The sequence below is a fragment of the Simochromis diagramma genome, unplaced genomic scaffold, assembly GCF_900408965.1.
Source record: "Simochromis diagramma unplaced genomic scaffold, fSimDia1.1 OVJJ01000596.1, whole genome shotgun sequence".
Lineage (NCBI taxonomy): Eukaryota > Metazoa > Chordata > Actinopteri > Cichliformes > Cichlidae > Simochromis > Simochromis diagramma.
Genome location: NW_024387245.1, coordinates 19,339,738 through 19,361,030, shown reverse-complemented (window position 1 = coordinate 19,361,030; position 21,293 = coordinate 19,339,738). Strand labels below are relative to the sequence as shown.

At 37.9% G+C, this 21,293-nt stretch overlaps 2 protein-coding genes across 15 annotated transcripts in view; one reads left to right on the top strand and one right to left on the bottom strand.

Annotated features, from left to right (window-relative positions):
• Nucleotides 1-18,111, top strand: part of vsig8a (V-set and immunoglobulin domain containing 8a) — a 77,886-nt gene extending 59,775 nt beyond the window's left edge. The window contains exons 2-7 of the mRNA XM_040000322.1: nucleotides 2,114-2,289; nucleotides 4,720-4,924; nucleotides 6,717-6,869; nucleotides 7,530-7,652; nucleotides 9,879-10,020; nucleotides 17,618-18,111. Of these exons, the coding sequence (XP_039856256.1) occupies nucleotides 2,114-2,289; nucleotides 4,720-4,924; nucleotides 6,717-6,869; nucleotides 7,530-7,652; nucleotides 9,879-10,020; nucleotides 17,618-17,834 (1,016 nt within the window). The 3' untranslated portion in view covers nucleotides 17,835-18,111. The remainder of the gene's footprint in view (nucleotides 1-2,113; nucleotides 2,290-4,719; nucleotides 4,925-6,716; nucleotides 6,870-7,529; nucleotides 7,653-9,878; nucleotides 10,021-17,617) is intronic.
• Nucleotides 18,112-20,477: 2,366 nt separating this feature from the next.
• The window catches only part of vav2 (vav 2 guanine nucleotide exchange factor), a 202,265-nt gene continuing 201,449 nt past the window's right edge, over nucleotides 20,478-21,293 (bottom strand). For all 14 annotated transcript variants that reach the window (XM_040000307.1, XM_040000308.1, XM_040000314.1 and 11 more), the window contains one exon: nucleotides 20,478-20,949. In XM_040000307.1, coding sequence (XP_039856241.1) covers nucleotides 20,902-20,949 — 48 coding nt within the window. In that variant the 3' untranslated portion in view covers nucleotides 20,478-20,901. The remainder of the gene's footprint in view (nucleotides 20,950-21,293) is intronic.

Below are 21,293 nucleotides of genomic sequence, written 5' to 3'. Positions count from 1 at the left end.
AGATAAAATCACAGATAAATTTTTGGGATTTTATCTAGAAAAAGGGTTGTTTGTGTTTTTTGCGGGTTTTTGTTTGTTTGTTTTCACCTTTTGCAGCTAATTCAAAATGTTTGCATACCACAAAAGCCAGTTTTTCTTGTTGAGCTTGAAAATGCTGGCCTTGTGACAGAGCCAATACAATGATGCAAAGCTCTTTGAGATTAGTTTTGCCAAGAACAGCATAGAGTTACTTATTCTCTGAATCTCATTTTTCTTCTGGAGGGCTGCTTTAAAAAAATGTAACCAGTCTTAAATATTTCTTAATTTAATTTGTCCAAGTGCTTTTCATATCCCTTTGTGATATTTGGCTAAAACAATTATGTTTTCGTATTCAGCCTTCCTTTAACAAAATATCCTGAATCATTAGATGTGGAGACTGTAAACTGTGGCCCAGTAAGTGTGAAAATAGGATATTTATCACTGACAACAAAAATAAGGATTAGATTAGAATCAGTATGTGTGTAATTAATTTATTTTTACTTACAACTGGCACGGTTGTAATTAAACAGCTAGCAGAAATTTCTTAATTCTTTATTTATTGCAAAACAATAGACATGGAGGAGGCTCTGATGAGAAATCAATCAAATACAGTTTATACACGAGATGATAAAATAATAAGAATATGTAAACATATCTATGTAAACCTTTGGGAATGTAGATATTACTAAGAATAGGGTTTGTTGCAAAGATTCCACAGGAGATGGAAAGAGGATGTAGTATTTAAGTTTTGTTCTAGATTGTAAAATATAGATATTATAGATATTCTGCATCGTTTTTTCCCTGTTAAAATTGTTAATATGTCTCTTGGGCAGGTGGAGGGATGGGGAGTAGTGGCAGCCTTGAAAGACAGAGAGTGACCTGGTGTTGTCTTTCCAAAGTTGTGTAGCTGCTGCACAGAATGAAGTAGGGTGATCAGAGCTAACTAGCATATTTTGTACACAATATGGTAATATTTCTGATATGAATCTAGATTTAACCTTTTTTTTCTCAAGTGAGTTCTGTGAAGTACTTTGTGTTTGATTCCACAAGTTGGCACCTGATGATGATGATGATGATGAAGCTCAGTTCTCATTTAGTTTTTAGGGGTTTTTTGTGTTTTTTTGAGGAACAGATGTTTATTAGTTCTCAAGATGCAGAAGCAAGATCCGGGACGATAACTGCAAAATTAAGTTTTGACTGGATGGATGATTTGAGTTGCAGATATTCCAGAAAATGTCTGCTTCTCATGCCATTGCCTCTTGATGAAGTAGGAGAATGAGAGCAGGATATTAATTTGAGAAATATGTTGCAGATGTGTGATACATTTTCCATACAGTGTACATCAAATGTTAGAGTAAAAATAGATGGTGCAACCTGTCAGTTATTGTTGCTGTTAATGTTTTGAAACAATGCTGTTTGGGTGTCTGGCGGGAGCATGATTGATCTGAAACTAAGATGTCTTTACAGACTGTTTGATCTCTGACTTATCTGATCATTTAAGACGTCTCCATGATGAAAATGATTTAAAAACATAGTGCTTCTTGTCCTCTTTTGTTTTTGTTTGTTTGTTTTGCGTTTTTTTTTTTTTTTTTGGGAGGGGGGGGTTGTCTGTTTAATTCTTGTTGTCTTTTAATTCTTGTTGTTTTGTTTTTCTTGTAGTATTTAGGAATTATACGGTTGGCAGCAGGACGCGTTGAGATAACTGAATATAATTTATTTTTAGAAGATATTGATGTTTTAACAATTGGAATTCAGCCTGTGATGAATAGTGGTAGATTGATCCAATGCTCAAGGTCATCATTTATTATTTTAAGTAGTGGAGTGAAACTGAGTCCAACCAGCATTGACAGCCAAAGGAAGGCATTGATGCCTGAGTATGTGATGTGACCTGTGCATTATGGGATTGGCAGTGTATTGTCTGCTACATTCCAACTGTGACTGTATAGGAGGAGAGAAGATTTATTTCAGTAAATTGAGTAATCAGAGATTTTTTTTGGGGGGGGGGATTCAGAAAGCTCTATGGTCTAATGCACTACCTTATGATGTTTATTTAATGTTTGCATTCCTTTGATGCAAGTGTTCTGAATTTTTTAAGAGCTGGGATACACGCAAGGCTTGCAGGTGACATCCAAGGGCCCACAGACCATCCGTAAGGCAGAGGGAGAGAGTGTGACCTTGGGATGCAGCTACAAACCAAGCCCTCGTGACACTGGTGAACTTGACATTGAATGGTCTGTGATCAGTCCAGACACCACACAGAAAGATCAAATGGTAAGAAGTAATGTGAGATCGACCCAGACAATGTTATCTATAAAATGCATACAGGATGAATTTATTAAATTGCAGTATTCAGAAGTTTTGTTATTTTATGCCATTTCAAATGTTTGGAAACATTTGGTAATATTTTGGGTCTATGTACCAGTTATTTTTGAGAATATGTTCTTTGGGACAGATTGTTCCAGTTAAAAAAATCTACAGTTAAATAGTTCCACTGTTTGCTTATTATTCATTAACTCTTTCAGATTTTATTCTTTCATGTTAAAGTTGAGTCATGCCTATATTTTCGCATGTCAATCTGACCGGCTGTAGCACTCAGTAAAAAAGACTGGCCTGCCCTTCACTGAAGCACATTGAATGTTGTCTCCATTTTCCCATTAAATTATTAGTAAGTCACAAATGCACTTCCAATAATAGCAACTGAAATTGTTAGTAAATGATTTGAACACGAAGGTCCATGAAATGAAAGGGTTCAACATCTCTCACCATACTCAAACAAAGGTTCTGAATACAGCTAAGCCAGCTTATTAATGTTGCTGTTCCTGTTACTCATCACCACAGCAGATCATCTGTTTGAATCTCTTCCTGCCCTCTACAACCTTACCAGCCACTTGCAAATCTTCTCTCACCACACCCATAAACCTCTTTGGCCTTTTTCTTTTCCTGTCACATGACAGCTCCCTCTTCAACATGCTTATCCCAGCATACCGGGTCTCGTTCCTCTTCACATTTCCAAACCAGCTCAATCTTGCCTCTCTTACTCCGTCCCGCATCTGTCAATCTCACCTGAGCTGTTGCTCTGATATACTCGCTCTTAATCCTGCTTATCATTTTCAGTCCCAATGCAAATCTTTGCAATCTTTAACTCAGCTGTCACCATCTCTGACCCACATAGGAGAGCTGTGTTAACTACCATCTTGTACACCATCCCTTTTGGTAGCCTTTTGTCATTAATCACTCTATTCACCACAAACTGCATGCACCCCTAATTAGGTGTCAAAAAAACCACTTCGCAAAACAATCCCTAAATCTTTTAATCTATTCGGATTTCACATCGTCTTTTTCTATTCTAAATCTCATGTGGTGCACAGTCTAAACTAATGTTCATTCAAGGAGACTGGAGAGTTGATGAACTCTCACTACCTTTTAATTTCACAGGAATTAGTTGTTTATCCCATTTGCCTTTTAAATTAAACAAGTCATTAGTGTTTAAGACTCGGGAGAACGTTTTTTTCCCCCTTTCATCTCTCCCTATGCAAAGTCGATACAACCATTGACTAGATCTACTATGTATAATGTACCAATATTAAACACATTGTAAAATTGTGGTCTAAGTCAAAATTGAATGTGATATATTGTAGTTTAACGTATAAAGTAGTAGAGGCTTTGCTCCTAATTGTAAACTAGTAGACCTATTTATGCACATTTCCAGCTTCATGTCTTTATTCTTGTTCTTTACTAGGGGGTGGTTTTTGCATAATTCACAGTTCAAAATAATCATCATTTATCCTCTTCTGGGCTTTGGTACTGATTTTAGTTCTGTCTAAAAAAAGCAGTTTTAGTTTCTGTCTCTTTGAGCCCATTCTTCCTTTTTGCCAACTTTCTTCTGACTGCCTGACAAAGGTTTGAACAGCTGGCAGATGGAGCTGGATCTAGAACTGTGACTGAAATGATGGATATCTTTTTTGACTGACATCATACATAGCCAAGAGTAGAAAAAATGTGGAGCTCATATTCCATGACTTTTGTGTGTGTGTCTTATAGAGGGTACTTTTACTCAGTGACCTCATCACTTTTGCCATGTTTAGTGAAAAAAAAGGAAACATCTGAAAATAAGGAACAAATAATAGGTCCTCTTTAAAGAACTTACAACCAGCTAATGAGCACACAACTCTAATATCTGACCAAAAAGAGTATATAGATATGTTAATGTGCAATCAAACAATTTTTCATTTACAAGTCTTGCAAATGGGAAAAATCCTGTCATCCATATAAAACCAAAACCTGAAAGCATTAATTTTGAGTTGTTTCTCTTTTTGATGATGTGCAGATACACTACAGATCTCCCTGATTTGTTCTTGGTTAAATGAGGGGAAAAAAATCTAACTGCATTTCCATTTCTTACTAACTAGTTATTATGCCTTTTGGTGCTTGGCAGGTTTTTTTTTTTTTTTGGTTGTTTTTTTTTTGCTGCTCCCTGCTGTTGCTGGAAATGAGACTGATGAGTGTTGTGAAACTGAGCCACAGTAAACGTGCTTTAAAAGTAAAACACTAAACTCAAAGAGACCCTCTGAGGCCCAGATTTGGTGGTAATGCAACCAACCACTCATGGTACATTTAATTTAAGAAGACTGCATGTAACATTAACACCATTTCAGTCAATTGCTGAATTACACTTATATTTGTCTTTTTTTTCCCCATCAGCTTGTATCCTATACCAGTGGCACTAAGTACTTCTTTGGTAACCATGCATTTGAAAAAGAGCTCAGCTTTGCTGCTGGTGATCCCTCGATGGGTGACGCTTCACTGTTGATTGCTCTGCTGTCACCTGCTCACACCGCTACCTACCAATGTAAAGTGAAGAAAGCACCTGGAGTGGACATGCACAAGATGTCACTGGTGGTAATGGGTAAGACCAGGCTTTAGCTTGCGTCTCGCTGCATTATTTATGTCCATCACCTTTCCAAACTGCAGTGTTCTTGGTGTTTAGTACTTCAGGAGGCACCTTTTCTGTTTAAGACATAGTGTGATTGAGGATGGAGAATGCTAGTGATATGGTGCGACAGAGGCAGGTGATCCTCTGCGGTGACCCCCTAAAGGTAGCAACCAAAAGAAGTAGTAGTAAGAAAAAAATGTTTATCTGATGACAAGTGAGTCCCTAAATTTGTGTTAAATGGGCCAATTTGATCTAGTGCTTCAATCATTTAATCTGCAATAAAGTTTCCCTGCTTTGTTAGAACATGCATTTTACTCCTTTTTATAACGCATTACAAAACCGATCGCTTAGAACTCATCATTTTTTAGAGTCCAGTAATCAATTGCGGGATAGTGAATACTTGCATGATTGAATTACACAATCTGAAATGAAGGTTCACTTACTAGCTTTCTCTGGACATCAGTCTTCATCAGTAGATGGAGTTTGCTGCGAATAGGCCGGTGTGTTTGCAATTTTACAAATGGAAATGAATGAACTGAAGGAAGATGGCTTTGTCTAAAACTAATGACACTTCACTAAGAGCCATTTGTCAGTGTACTGAATCTTAAAGTTTGCCAGTTGGGAAAAGGAACTTACTTAGTCAATCTCATCTATTTTGAAGACTGAGCAGTAACTGCAGTGGAGGACAGTCACCTTGCTGCCAGACTTACAGTTGAGTATGGTATTAAATAATGTGTCTCATAATGGAGCAGATAATTGATGCAGTCCAACTCCCTCAGAAGTCCTGTAGAACCTACATCCAAAAGTCTAAACTGAGAGTGTACACCGTATTGTACAACTGTAGTGATGAAACATTCTTCAAAAAATACAAGTTTGCAAGCAATCTCGCAGCTAGGTCTCGGGATAGGAAGGAAATAACATAATTATTGTTTTGCAGTAATGTTTCAATTTAATAAAACATTTTTTGGGTTTAAAATGACCTGAAGAACATAATCTATCCAACCTGGGACCAAATTACCTACCTATATCTACCACAGCCTGAGTTATTTCTCCAATATTTTCCAAGAAGCATTTAAGTGTTCTAAAATTCCAGATAACATCACCTCCCTCCTCAATGAAACGTACACATTGTTAAATAAATATCCATACACTCTTATATGTCAGTAGATAACCCATAGCTATTTTCTTGCTGACAGCAACACAAGGCAGTCCTGAGAGCCAGCAATTCATTTTATAGATTAGACTTCTTGTGCGATCGTGTATAGCATAAGTCGTTTGAAAAAAATATCTGGAGAAATTGGGGGACAGATTTTTGTAAATCTTCTTTCACTATCTAAATTGTGCAAATGTGCAACATGCTCAGAGTATTGTGTAACATTTTCAGTCTCACCCTAATGGGTAGCAATTTCGACCCTCTCACATCTCTTCACAACAAGATGGCATTGGTGTCTAAATTGTTCAGCCTTGCCATCATTAGCCATCAAGCTTTAACTCCATAAAGATTTGAAACATTAATTTGTCTTGGAGATGTGCTTTTTTGGGGTGATTCATAGATTTTATAGCATATCTGAGTGGGAAAACAAAAACAAGAAAACCCTCTGTATTGTTTGTATATGTGGCAAAACTCAAAAAGGTTCCCCCTTTTTCATTCTAAAGCTATAAAGCTGTGCTGTTTTATTTCTTTTTCTTTTCCCTTTCCTTTGAAAGGGAAAGAAATAGAATGGAAATGGAAATGGAAAATTATCCATTTGTTGTATGATTTCAGCGAAGCCGTCTGTACCTAAGTGCTGGGTGGAGGGAGGGGAACTGATTGGCAATCCTGTGTCTCTGCACTGCGAGTCTGCAAAAGGCTCCACTCCCTTAAAATACACATGGAGGAGAGAAAGAGCTGGCTCGATCGCTGATGGAGCCGCACAGAGTAAGTGTGACCTCTGCTGATGTCACAATGATACTGCACATCAAAGAGAATACGTGCATGCTCGAGAATCTATGTGTGTGTATATGCGTGTGTTGGAGGTTTGGAGGGGTGGGGGGCAGGTGCCTTGGGACTGAGGCACTGTATTATTTGATGCTGTGTGAGCAAAAACTCAATGAAAATCATTTTCTTTGTGAGCGTCTATTATTTGCTAACTTTGTCACCTTTTTTCCAAAAAAAATACATTTTTTTTCATTGATTGCTTACATGGCAAAACTCCTGGGTGGCAATATTTGATAATAACATAAACCGTGTAGCTTATTGCAAGCAAGACTATTATAATGGTAGCATTTTACCATGTTACTTGCATTTCTCCACATTAGTTCTCACTCTTCAACTAGAAACATTTCCTTGTTCTTCCCAAACATATTTACTGCAAACTACATTGATCAGTGCCTTATATAAGCAGGGAACAACAAACACACTGCTTGCATGCATACGTAATGAAAATCTGCTCCAAACCTGCATACTAATGAGCTTCATGTTTTTAGTTTTTTCATGTAGAGATGGCAGTTTGATCAATTTTCATTTGAGCGCCTTATAATGTACAGTATGTATACCCTGAATGAATCTATGCTTGTTGGCACGTGCTCATTTTCCCAGACAGTGTGACCGGAGAGCTGAAAATCAGCAACCACTCAGAGAGCTTTGCAGGGATCTACCTTTGTGAAGCAAACAATGCTGTTGGAGTAGAAAGCTGCACGCTGAACCTGAAAGCCAACAAACGTAAGAAAGCACGCTCACACAGACTGCTTGTGTTCACATGACGCACACATCAGATCATGAAAGACGTGGATGTTCGAGTTCATCCTCTTAAATCTCCTCTCTTTGTAGCTGTGCCAAAATCTCCTCTTTGCTGTGCTTTTCACACACTGTAACATTAGTGTGACGTTCCTTTTATGCTGTCTAACGATGATGGGAGAGGGACGCTTTCCGTGACAAGAAAAACATTTATTCGCTGAAAGTTTTAGCCTTCTGTTTTTCATCGCTAACTTTTTCCGGTGTTAAATCATAAATTCACACAAGTGTAAAGTTATGATAATTCTGCTGCCAGCAGGTCTGCAGACCCTGTTGGCTTTCTACAATGCAGATGAAACAAAGCAAAAGCCGTGTCAAAAAAAATATGTGGACTAATTAAATACAAGCAGAAACGCTAACCAATTTTAAGTGAGATGCCTTAAATGAGGGCAATCTATGTACAGTAATACATCTAAACAAGACAGATATGAGGGGTATAGCAGAGCAGTCTCACAGGCAATGAATCTGTTGACAGTGAGTGCACCAGTGGGAAGTACAGTCTGTGTTACAGCCTGCCAGTACAGATGAGATCATCATTTAGTTTAAGACTCACACAACCATCTGCATCCATTGGATCCATAGCACGAGTTTCTCTTTGGGCCTTATGATCTTTGGAGCAGGCCCCAATGCATCTCGTCAGGTCCAGAGCCCCTTGAATAAGTGCTTAGATGTTAAGCTTCGAGCAGTGAATCATTCATAGTCATTCATTTTTATTCCAAGTGCAGGCTTCTGTCCTACACAAGAAGTGTCAACCCTTAGGCTCGTGGCCCTCAACCAAGGATTTGCAGCATAATTAGTGGCATATTATGTAATAAAAGCAGGTAGAAACAGTATAAAACTAGCATTTTTTAACTGCCAGGAAATATATTATTATACATTCATGCTTTTACATCCAAGTCTCAGGAAACCTACGTGTAGTTTTCATTGGACTACACTGATTTGGTCTACTATTGGCAATGGGGACATAATTTAAAGCACAACTGTGTTCTCCAGTAAACTTGAGATCAAAAATTTCCTGATCTGATAACAGCACTCAAAATCTGACAGGCATTGATGTCCCAGCATGATCTGACAATGTTTCAGTGTGCAATAATGAAACATCCATGATATGGCTTTGAGGTGTTTTGGGCCCATTGTCCTGCTGCAATATGAATCCTTCTCCACAAAGAGTGCCAACCACAGGGTGACGCATGCCACGTAGCATATCTCTATGAAAACTGGAGTGGTACTTCTCCTTGGTCAGGGTGAAAGTAAAATCATCATTCACTGTGAGCTTGATACACTGCAGTATCATTCTTTCCCCTGTTTGTCTCCTTTCACACACCTGTGTGCTAACACTACAAACCTCAAGCATCCACCATAAAATCCGGATATATTTCATCCCACGCCAGGAGTTGTTTCTCCTCCTGAGAGGTGGACTGCTACTTAATGTATTGATCTTTGGATGGTGTGCTTACTTTCGGTGTGCCTGATCATGCTTTGAATACAACTGTTGCACTTTCTGCAAAGGATTTTTGAGTACCATGCACCGTCACCTTAGAAACCTTCCGCTTATCCATTATTTGCCACAGAGAGAGAGCCCTTCTGTGTTTAGAATAATAATTTGACTTGACTTTTTCTTAGCTATGCTAAAATACTGCTACGGTTAAACAGAGTCAGCAATATTCTGCTGGAAACCCAAGGGATTGCCATGTTTATAACAGGTGAGCGATGGCTGTAAGTTAATTTACTTGGAAAAGCTTCTCATGAGTATATCAAGTATATCAGCCAAGCACTTTGCATGTGTTAGTGTGTGAAAGGAGAGATGTGTTAGAAAGCATTTTGTAGAGCCAAGCTAAAGTGATATGCAAGTTCAAACCATTTACTCAAGAAAATCAGAAATTCATAAACCATTTTCAAGTACAGGCAGACACAGAGTGAGGCCCATAAGTAATTGGATAACATCACAGTTTAGCCTCTGGTGTACAGAGGCACAGTTCAAATCAATCAAGATGTGACTGAACTGTAGACTTTCTGCTTGGAAAGGGGTTTAACAAAAGTATGACAATTAACTGTTTAGGAATTACAGTTTTTATACTTTTATTTCTTTGAAACAAGATGTTAAAACAGAACTTCAGGGTGAATAATTTAATGTTTTTCATACTTATTTTGCAGCTCCAAACAGAGCTGCTGTGATAGTTGGCACCATTGTTGGTTCCCTGCTCCTCATCTTTATCTTCCTGGTCTTTGTTGTGCTTCTGTACTGGAAGTTGAGCAGCAGACGTCGCTATGAGAAGGAATTTTCCAATGACATCAGGTACAGTGCAGATGCAGCAGTGCATTTTAAGATGATGATGATGGGCAGATAACTTACTTTGCTAAACTTCAGCTTCTATTAGTGCTGAATTTTACCAGCGTGCTGTGAACATTTGGATAGTACATTGTGTGATGTACGTTTTTTTTTTTTTTTTTTTTTAAATCAAAACCGAAACCATGACACCAACGGCAGAGCTTTAACAGGCAGAGAGGCAATTAAACTGTAAGATATTAAACAACACACATCAAAGCCATTCAGATAAGAATAGAATATAAATCCCAGATATCAATTAAAACCAAACAAGAAACATGCAAATACAACAAAAGTATAGGGGGAAAAAATGACATGACACTCCATGTGGTAACATATCTCTTCTCCACCAGAGCTTTTTAAAAAAAAAAAATGTTATGATTCTTTTTTCTTTTTTTTGTAATTTAAGTGTTTATCGAAGTTATGCATAAAATAAAATGTACAGTATTTGATGGCTTCCTTTGTTCTAAGACTCATAGACAGTAGTCTGGATGACCGCCATCACTTCAAGTACTTTTCCTTCATGCAGGTATGAAAACAAGAGAAAGAAAAGGAACAAACAGAACACAACACACAAACAAAGAAACATATGTACAGATAGATAGTTTGTAACTATATACATCCAGAGACAGGGCAATTGAAAAGCCAACACACTCAGTAGCAGATGGTGACATAGCATTAGTACATGTTATTAGAAAATAAACAAACATTTAAGCAACCATTCCTTCAATGATGAATATCAGCGATATCTGGCCTTATAGAACTCACATATAGCGGAGCCATTTTCCCCAGTGTTTTACAAATTTCTCATACTCAAAATTCACTAAAAAAGTAATCTTTTTCCAAACCCCTAGTGTGGCCTTTACCCAAGGATTTCTTATTTTGGAAATGTAGTCCTGTAGATTTCTATCTGCTAGAACTGCCTGTATATAAATATTGGTTATTGTTTTGCATTCAATTTCCTTCCATGCCGCTACATATGAGGGATCGCACCAGTGCAACACTGCCCTGATCATTGCTGAAGTATAGTATTTTTTTAAACATGGTAGGCCCCAGCCGCCGTACTCTTTGGGCAGTTGTAATGTTTTGTATCGTATTCTGGGTCGTTTCCCTTGTCATATAAATCTAGAGATCGTTTTATCCCATTCAATAGAATCTATTTGATTAATCTGGAGTGGGAGGGTCTGAAAAAAATATAAACATCTTGGTAAAACATTAATTTTGATGGTTTCTATTCTAGAGCTTATGCTCAGACGTGGGATATGATTCCATTTTGTAAGGTCGTCTTTGACTCTTTGATATAAATGGTTGTAATTTTTGTCAAATAGTTTTTTTGTATCTTTAGTAAGTGTTACCCTCAGGTATTTAATTGAGTCTGTGTTCCATTTCAGTGGATGTGCTTGTTTGAGCTTTTCAGATGGACTATAATTGTAGGGAAGGGCTTCAGTTTTACTTATATTCAGTTTATATCCTGTTATTGGGCCAATGTTTTTAAGACAGTTCATTACCTCCGGCAGAGACTCATCAGGTGTTTTTAGGAATAAGAGAACATCATCGGCATAGCATGCTACTTTATGTTCCACCTCATTTATTGTAACACCCGTGATTTTTCTGTTTTGCCTTATATATTGGGCTAGTGGCTCCAGAAATATAGCAAAGAGAAGAGGAGACCAGGCACAGCCTTGTCTCACTCCCCTCTCCAATGTTAGAGGTTGACCATTAATCCTAAACCTTGCAGTCGGGTTATCATATAATGCAAAATGTTATGATTCAATTCCTGTTCTCCACATTCATCACTACAATGCAGTTTTTTTTTTCAACACCTTAAATCAAGGTGTACACATGCTGACCTTATAACTTTTAAAACATACAGAACGGCAGTGGGTACCACAAGTGTCTGGAGCAGTTTCTCAGATCTGTCTTTGAAATATCCTCCACGCTACACCATTAAATTTTTATTTATTTTTTTTAAATAACAAACTTTAATGCTCAATCTTTTGCAATTTTGTATTTGTGGTTTAGTAGCTTAGGGGACTACATATTCAATTGTGTTCTGCAGCCTTTTGTAATTATAATTTAGAGAGTTTTAATTTTGGAAGGAATGTCAGACTTCCTATTTGATATAGAGAAAGCCTGACAAAGTGCAAGGTAATGTGGTTTAGTAAGTACTGTTTTACTACTAAAAAAACAGAGAAACATGTGGAACATGGTTGCATTTTTCAAGCAAAAGCTTTTAAAATAATATTCTTTGCTTTATGGAGGATCAGTACATAAGATCACTGACTTCTGCACCCTAATTATAGCTTAGGGTAAAGACTAGAAACAAAAATTTAATTCCATTGATTGCCTTTTTTTTGTGACAGATCATAAATAGATAGCTATTGAAAGAAAAAAAATGTTATAGCAGTGAGTACTGGTGTATATAATGTTTAAATCCCCAGTAAGCTAAACATTTTTAGCCCAAAGTCTGATCAAGGTTTATGTAAACATATGTGTTATTTTAGAGGTTATATTTTGTAGGTAATATACACTCCACAGAATTGCATTAAGGTTTGGACAGTCAAAACACAAAAATTGTCTTCAGCAAATCCCAAAGGTCTCCAGTGGGGGTAAGATCCAGACTCTATGGTGGTAAAATCCATGTATGAAAATAATGCTTTCTGAATCACTCATTCACAATTTCACCTCAGCGAATCCAAATTCAACTTGACGTAGAACTGTTTTCATGGGTGACAGTCGTGCGTTTGGCCCATTTTTGCACAACCTGCTGGATTTGTTTACTTTTTTGCTTTTATCTTACCTGATAGCCTAAAGGCTTTCGGGTAGAAAGCCCCGAAGGCTAACTTCCCCCGCTATTAGCGTCAGTCAATCCTACCTCCAAATACATCATTTCACTGGCTTGAAAAGATTTTGTAAAACTTTGCCATCCTCTGTAACTCTCTGCAGATTTCAAAAGCAGAGGATGTTCAAAGTGCATAATGTAAGGCAGTATTAAACACTGGCATGTAAACCATCTAAAAGCACTTTTAAAGAAAACCGAATTATTTAAAGTAAAATAAAATGTGTCCCACAAATATTGAAATAAATATGCAGAGAATGGAGTTCAATACATCCATCCATTTTTTGCTTATCCATTCAGTGTCATTCATAGTCCTGTTTAGAATCATCTAACCCTATTGACTGCATGTATTTAGATAGTGGGAAGAAGCCTGAGTACTCAGAGAGAGCCAGTGCAGATACAGGAAAAAATGTGAACTCCACACAGAAAGGCCTCAGCCAGATGGTGGATTCAAACCCAGAACCTTATTGCTGTGAGGCAACAGCCTGGAAAATGCTTGCTAAGATTTTTCTCAGCATATTGTCCAATATATTGAAGGATACGCTAATTTCCCTGTCTACAACATTTTAGTGGGATTCAAATCTGGACTTAAACCCGGCCATTCCATAACCCTCCATTCCTTCCTTCTAAGACCTTCCTTGGTGGACTTGTTAGCCTGTTTTGGATCATTATCCTAAGGTCCAGCTCCAGCTTTTGGACAGATGGCCTCACATCATCTTTAAGCAGTCTTTGATGATGCAGAATTCATGGCTAAATCAATGACTGCAAGCTGTCTGTTCCCTGAGGCAACAGAACAACTCCAAATCATAACAGCAACATGCTTCACAGTTCGTACAAAGTCCCTTTCCAGAAAAGCTGCCTTTGGTCTGCGTCAAACATGTCTGCTGTTTAAAATACTTTGGAGCTATTTTTAAATCCCATGAAAGACTCACAGGCATCAACAATGTCTTTACTTGAGGCCTTAGAGAGCTCTTCAGATCTTAGCACGATGACACCATATACCTCAGCAGCAGAGAGAACACCATGCCCTTGATGTCAGAGGTTTAAATAAGACAGGTAACTCTCTTCTAACGCGTTTACATTTCAAATACATCAACCATGCACAGGATGTATCTATTTTTTCACATTATTACCTATGTAATTCCTGTTACATTTTCTTGGGGGTTTTTTTTTTGTACTTTGGCAGGAATGTTCAAAAAAGGCTTTGATGTTTGGACCGTCACTTCTGGTAGGCCAGACCATACAGTTTTCAACAGTACACCTACTTGGAAATGGGGGCAAGTTTTGAAAGTTTTAATCCAAATCTTGTTTGTTGTCGCTACCTCTAATTTTCCCATTAATTACATTTTTTTAATCTACAGTAGACCTCTGCAAATTGCGAATCCTCTAGTTTTTTAGCCTTTTTTTGTGAAAATATTTTCATGGTTTAAAAATCCACATGTGAGAAAATCCAATTTGTTCATTTCTGGGTTATTATTTTTAGTGGAGTTTTCTCCCCTGCCCCTGGAACAGTGAAAACTGCGTAACTAGTTAAAAAGGGCATGTGGGACACCAAGCGCAGTGCTACTCTAGGGGCAATGTTCTGCAGATGACCTCATGTTCTGACATCTCTGAAAGGATTTCTCCTGTTGCAAATAAACATTGTCTCACCAAAAAGACAAAAAAAAAAGAAAGAAAGAAAGAAATGTTGGAGTTGTGGTTCATATGCAGTTGAAAACAGCCCACATGCTTTCAAAGTAGACATTGAAACGAGTGCAGTGTCAGTGTGGGAGGACAGTGTTGTGCGCAGGAGACAGAGAAGCACTTCAAGCTACAATACTTATACACGGTTTTCCATATCTGTGACATACTGAGGTTCAACACGTTTCACATGAACAAGTCATCAGAGAGAAATGTTAATAGATGGAAAATGGCAAATCTCTAATAACTTGAGTGATGACAACTATAGTTAATGTCAAATCCACTGGGTACTTGAGTTTTCTGGATAAAAAGTAAAGAAAGCAGCTTGAAAAGTTCAGATTAGTCACAGGGAGAATCATATCAATTAAAATAGTGACTCAGCTCTCCATCATGGCCAAAACATGGGAGATGTAGCATTTCACACTGAATCAAAGCACTGGGAGCACTGCTGCTGGACAGATACTTCTGACTACAGTGATCCTATAACTGAGGATGAAATTGGTAGATTGAACAGTGTGACTTAAACTTGAAAGCAACAGTTGCTTATTTAGACATCAAGCAAATATCAAGCAAAACCTTGCATTTGGAGTCAATCTACCTGACAAAAATACACGTCAACCTATTTATCGGCCTGCAGGGGGCTGAAGCCTGTCCAAGTTGACTCATTTGATCCAGGCTTAACATAAATAATCCTAGATCAAATAATCCAGGCTTCAGTGTGTAAAGCAGTGTTACATTAATTACAGCAGATATAAAGAAGTCATTTTAAAAAGAAACAAACCCTTTGTATAAAGATTTTTTTTAAAAACATCAAAAAATATTCTAATTATACATTATTATGCAGGAAGAATGAAAATGAATAGAAGCACAGAAGAAAACAATAGGTATGAATCCATTAATAACTAATTCTGCAGCTAATTCTGTATGCAGGTTAACAGTTTTCAAATCAGCCTTTATATAAATTATGAGCGAAATGGTTTCACTAGTAGAATAAAGTAGGTGTGGGAATACCTTGGAAATAAGATACTAATTAGAGTTTAATTAAACTAGTACACATTCAGGTCAGGGCAGTTTTTTTTCCCTCATAGGATGCTACACCCAACACACCCAAGAGCCAAACTTGCCCAATTTTTCCATTTCTGCTAAACCAGGGTAAGTTTATTCCCTTTACCGACAAAAACCTTGGCTAGCACAGGAGAGAAGAAAATTCCGAATTCGATAGGTGTGAGGATGTTTTCTTTGACAGAAAAGCAGATTCCAGCTGGTATTTCAAAGTTACATAAATGCAGAATGCAAAGTAGCTAAGCTTGGAAGCTGGCAGTGTTGACGAGGAGAGATTGTATGCTTCTGTATGCTGTTGTCAGTGTTTGCTGGTTGAAACCACCACCAGAGTGAATGTTATGCTTTAGTAGAAGAGGAGAAAGTTAAAGCAAGGTCTGCTGTGAAAGTAGGGACCCCTGGGAAGAGCCTCCAAATAGGCAAAAACAACAAAGATCTCTGCTTTTACCTACAGGGAAACATTATTTTGCTCGGTAAATAGTGTATGTCCACTGTGTGTGTGTGTGTGTGTGTGTGTGTGTGTGTGTGTGTGTGTGTGTGTGTAACAAATATATAGAAGGCAACTAAAAAATAAGACTGCTATTTTTCATAAATACCACAATGTGTTTAAAGTGGGCTGTACTAAAACACTTTACATTTTTATCCCATTATTTCTTCCAAAATGATTTCATTCCTTTTATTTTTGATGAATGCAGAGATATAACTGTTCATATCCTTCACAATAAGCATAACCCAAACCACTGACAGTAATGTAGGTTACATTACTACTTTAGCCACTAACCTTATAAGCCTAAACAAATGTTGAGGAGATTAAAAAGCTAGTATTTGCAGCATTGCCTCTTATATATTTTAACGTTGATATTTCAAACTGAAACAACACACTGAGCTTGCCAGCGTTTCCAAATAGAAATAAATCAATTTAGGATCCCAGCACAAAAACTGTTCAGTAATAATGCTAACAGCCCTCCTTTCCAGAGCACTGCATTTGCTAAATCCAATGGCAATATTATTGTTCTGTTCTGATAAGAGATGAGCCTTCATGTGCAGTGTTTTGTTCTTTGTAGCTGCTGCTACACTGGAGCTGGTTAATCTATGCCTCGATGTGCTTGCTCTTGTAAAACTACTGACATACTAAACATATTGGAATATGACAATTCTGATATGTTAAAAGCCTTCAAGGTTAAATACAAAAGCTGTAGAACATTCCAACATAGACATCCTATAGTTTTTCATTCCATGTTGGTTTTTGAGCTATGATATGCAAACTGCTCCAAAGTCTACACTTGCTGTTCTATCCATCTGTTTTGAAAGTACAGCCAGACCAACAACTTGTGTTGATTTGTTTTGGGCCAGCAAAAAAGCCAGTATTTAATGATTCTAGTGGAGTATTGGTTTGGACTTTATTATTGTTCACAGGTGGTCCTTTCTGAAGGAAATAATGTCTGAAAGTCCATTGGATGCAGTGGCTTTCTCCTTTGAACGTAAAGTTAGTGAGAATTTGGTTGGATGGGGGCATATTCGCCCAAATAATAAGCTTATCCTGAAAATAAAGCTAGACATTCATACTATGAAAGCTTAGCAGTTAAAGTGGATCTACAATCCATGCATCCATTCATTCTCTGCCAATTCTCTAATTCAGTGTTGCAGGAGGGCTGGAGCCTATCTCAGCTGCCACTGGGTAAGAAGCAGGGGAAAGGCACTCTGAAGTCAGAGTACCCAGAGAGAACCTCCCCTATACAGCCAGAAAATATTTTACAAAAAGTATTTTTTGTAAAAGCCAGATTGCTTATTTGTTGCCAGTTAGAGGACTCTTATAACTCTCTTCTGTTTTGGACTAATTACAGTAACAAACAAAACATGTTAAACTGTAACTTCAAATATATTTTAGTATTTCAGTTCAAATAATCACCCGTTTTTGCCCAGCTTCTGCATTTACTGTCTGTAGAAATGCTCCTTTAACTCCCTCTATCCCACTTTTATGTCAAACAGGGAGGACGCGCCACCTCCTGACAGCCGCCCCGTCAGCCGTCACACAAGCCAGAGCGCCAGTCAGCTCCCACAGGTCACTTACTGCCCGGTTGATGGCACTGAGGTGATGTCGTTGAATGAGGGACTCAGCCACACTCCTTCCAGCACCAGCCATGGACACAGGCCGGTCAAACACACACCAGCAGAGTATAACAGCAAATATGGATATGCAGTGTGACACTCAGAGCGAGCTCAATTAAAGAGAAGTTTCAGGACAGTTTGAAAACTTGAAACTGAAAATATGCAGTAGTGGCAGTCCTGCCGAGACTTTAATTAACTAAATTCAAAGCTATGCACTGTGAGCAGTCTATGATAACATTGTTCAATGTGATTGCTTTAAGATAATCTTAGTAAAAGGAAGTTCTGTTATTTGATTGGCTTGGACATATTAGATTGTATCCTTCAACATTTAGGTGGATGTCTATAAAGCAGATCATCAAAATATGTAGCTATAAAAGAGCATTAATTCAGAAATTCACTCTACTGTGGAATTTGGAGATTGACGTTTGGGTGTTTTGTGACACAATTTTGCAATAAAACAATGAAAAGAATCCAGTCTCAAATTTAAACCAAAAGAAAAATTTATTCATGATAGACCTCATTTGGAAATACTCAACCATCCAAAAAATGTACACGAGTAAGTACTTATTTTTTTCTGAGGATGAACTGACAGGAGTTGAAATATTAATAGCCACATGCAATGGGTTCTTATCCACTACAAAAAAACAAAAACAAAACAAAAGAAAAAAGTGACTACAGCTGATGTCCCCCAAACCCCTTATTCCAGACAAAAAGGAGGCTTCCTGTGTGTCCCCGTTACACAGTGCTAGGACTTTGTCTTTTCCAGGGCATTTGGCCTTTGGAACAATTCACATCTTAGACAGTTACATGTTTAATCTAAACATTTTGGCATCCTCTGCTCCATAAGCCTTTGTGAACCAGCCAGAGCTGATGTGCTCAGTGTTTGCACTTTACTTCCAAAGGTTTTTGTTAAGTTGGTTCAAGCTGTAATGACTGACTTGTGTTTTTGACCTATTTGCAGCAAGAAAGCAATCTTCATTATAAACATCTACATACATTCAAATTTTAGCAAAGCCTTTTTTATTGGTTGTGTGTGCTGAATCAATACCAAGCATGACCTCATTCACTGCTGCTGCTATTTTTAGATCACCCTGTGTGGGTCCTGTTCTATCCCCTTCCACTCTAACTCACACTAGGTCTCCCACATTGTGTCAAAATGGCAACCATTCAGCTTAAGAGTGCGCAGCCCCATGATGTCAGGAACGCATATGGCTGAACTGATGTGCTGCCTCTGGGCTTGAAAACTGCTAACTCCTAACTGAAATCTGCCCAGCGACAGAGACCTAACTCTTACCACCAGTGATGGCTTGGAAGTTGGGTTAGTTGGATACAGTCACATCCCTACTTTCTGCACAATTTGAGATCCATGGTAAAACTACAGAAGCAGACATTGTGAGAATAAAATTAAAAGCAGCAGCACTTTAAGTGGCCCACGGGTGCACAAGTACATGACCCTGAAGGAGTCCTTGATGTTTAGCGACAGAATCAACTGCCTTTCAATGTCCGCATATATCAACATGGTAATTTTTTTGGAAAATGAGAAGACTGAAGTGAAAGCCTTTCATTACTGTAGATCGTGTTCCATAACAACTGAACCCTTTAAAAGAAAGAATTGCCAAGGTCAAATATTTCAAAAAATATTAATACCTGTACAATACTAGATTCAGAAAGCTGCCTGGTACATTTGTGCTGTCAATAGAAAAACTGATGCCAGCACACTGTGGTGTAAATAGCTATAAATCTGTTAAGTGTGTATGGCAGGAAGAAATGAGTGGAAATAAATGGAAACACTAAGCACCGCAACCCTAGAAAATCACAAAGCGATTAAGTACATCTTCTGTGGTTTAACGTCTATAGCACACACAGTTTTTCTTCAGATTAAAACACTGTTTATCAGTCTGCACAACACGAAAATAATTTTCACACAGGAACATTTAAATTGAGGGGGATACAATCCCATCACCTGATCAACTCTTTAGAAAACAGTAAGGCAAGGTAGAAAAATCACAAATCAATTAAATCCTGTGCAGACACTGAAATACAGCTAAATTTGGCTTTAAATAATAATAATGACAATAAAAAAAATTCTTGGTCCAGTTTAAAAAAGAAAAAGAAAAAAAAGAAGCATGATTCTGTGCAAGAAAAATCACATGAAAAACACTGAGACTGTGTGACGTGACTGCTGAGTTGAAAGTTTTCCCTTTCGTATCCATCTGACTGACGACTCACTTGTAGACTGTGTATGGCATTGTGTTGGCTATAAAAAAAGAAAAAAAGAAAAACACATCCAGTGAGTTCATCCAGTGGCCATTTAGGACATAAATGCCTCACCATCTTGTTTTCAGGGGCTCAAGCTCCTCTTTTAGTGAAGTATTTTTGAGCATGGCAATGTTCTTGAGTGGCTGGAGTTGAGGTTCAGTAAGCAACACCCATTCTTCAAAGGCACCATACTGTACATTGGTCTGTGTGTGCGTGCGTGTGCGTGTTTATGTGGGCCACATGTGAGCACATGCATACATGGAGAAGTAAAATCAGTCAACAAAGTCGATTCCCTCCACTGGTGTCAGCCCACAAGGCATCACCATGACAACTAAGGCAAAATCTTTCAACATAAAAAACACAGCATCTTTTTTTTTCTTATTTTAGGTTTTCGGATCAGATTCTTTGCTTAAAATCAACTCCCCACAATAATCATTAGTAATGATGATAATCTCTATTCAATAAATTATCTATACTGTACAATTATTTCACCTCGCGTAGACCTGCAAAAAAAGGGGAGCCTTTTTTTTTTTTCTTCCCAAAGTAAAGCTATCAGCAGTCAGTTTCTGCTGTCCTCGGTCCTCAGTAAAGTCTCTGCAGAGCACACAGAGGCTGACAGACAGCAAGCCATTTTTTCCTTTTTTCCCCCTGTACAGAAATTAAACAGGACATCCAGCAAAGACAAAAGCTGATGCATAATTGAAGATAAACAGAGTAGAAACACTCGCTGAAAAATGAGTATCCAGCAAAACAACAACAAAAAAAGTTCTTTGTTGGGTTTTTTTTTTGTTTTGTTTTTTTCCCCTTGTGTTGTTTTCCTGGAGAGACTGAGTAATTTTCTCTGAGAACAGTAGATAGAAGATGGTTCCTGATTTAAAGGGAGCCAGACCAGCAACATCTGAGCCTTACTGCACTCCTTCTTCATCCACATAAGTTGAAGGAAACCATCCAATCTGTAACATGAAACAGTAATTATCAGACACACACAGTATTTTACATCAACCAGTATAAACAAAAGATGTTAATTGGGTTCATTTATATGCTTTTTTTGTTTTGTTTACATGCCGTGAATCCATTGGATGTGCACCATGACTACATTAGGCCGAGAGCTCTCGGAGCTCTTTCCTCTATATTATTTTGGCAGAAGATGTGCGCTATTTTCCGATAACTGCACAGCTCAGCAGCAGCCTTGCCTCTGTTCTGAAAAAATACTTGAAGGCTACTTCAAATGCTACTTCAGCTGTTGCTAGGCTACGACTTCTCCTACTTGTTAGAATTGTAAAGCATGTACTGAACT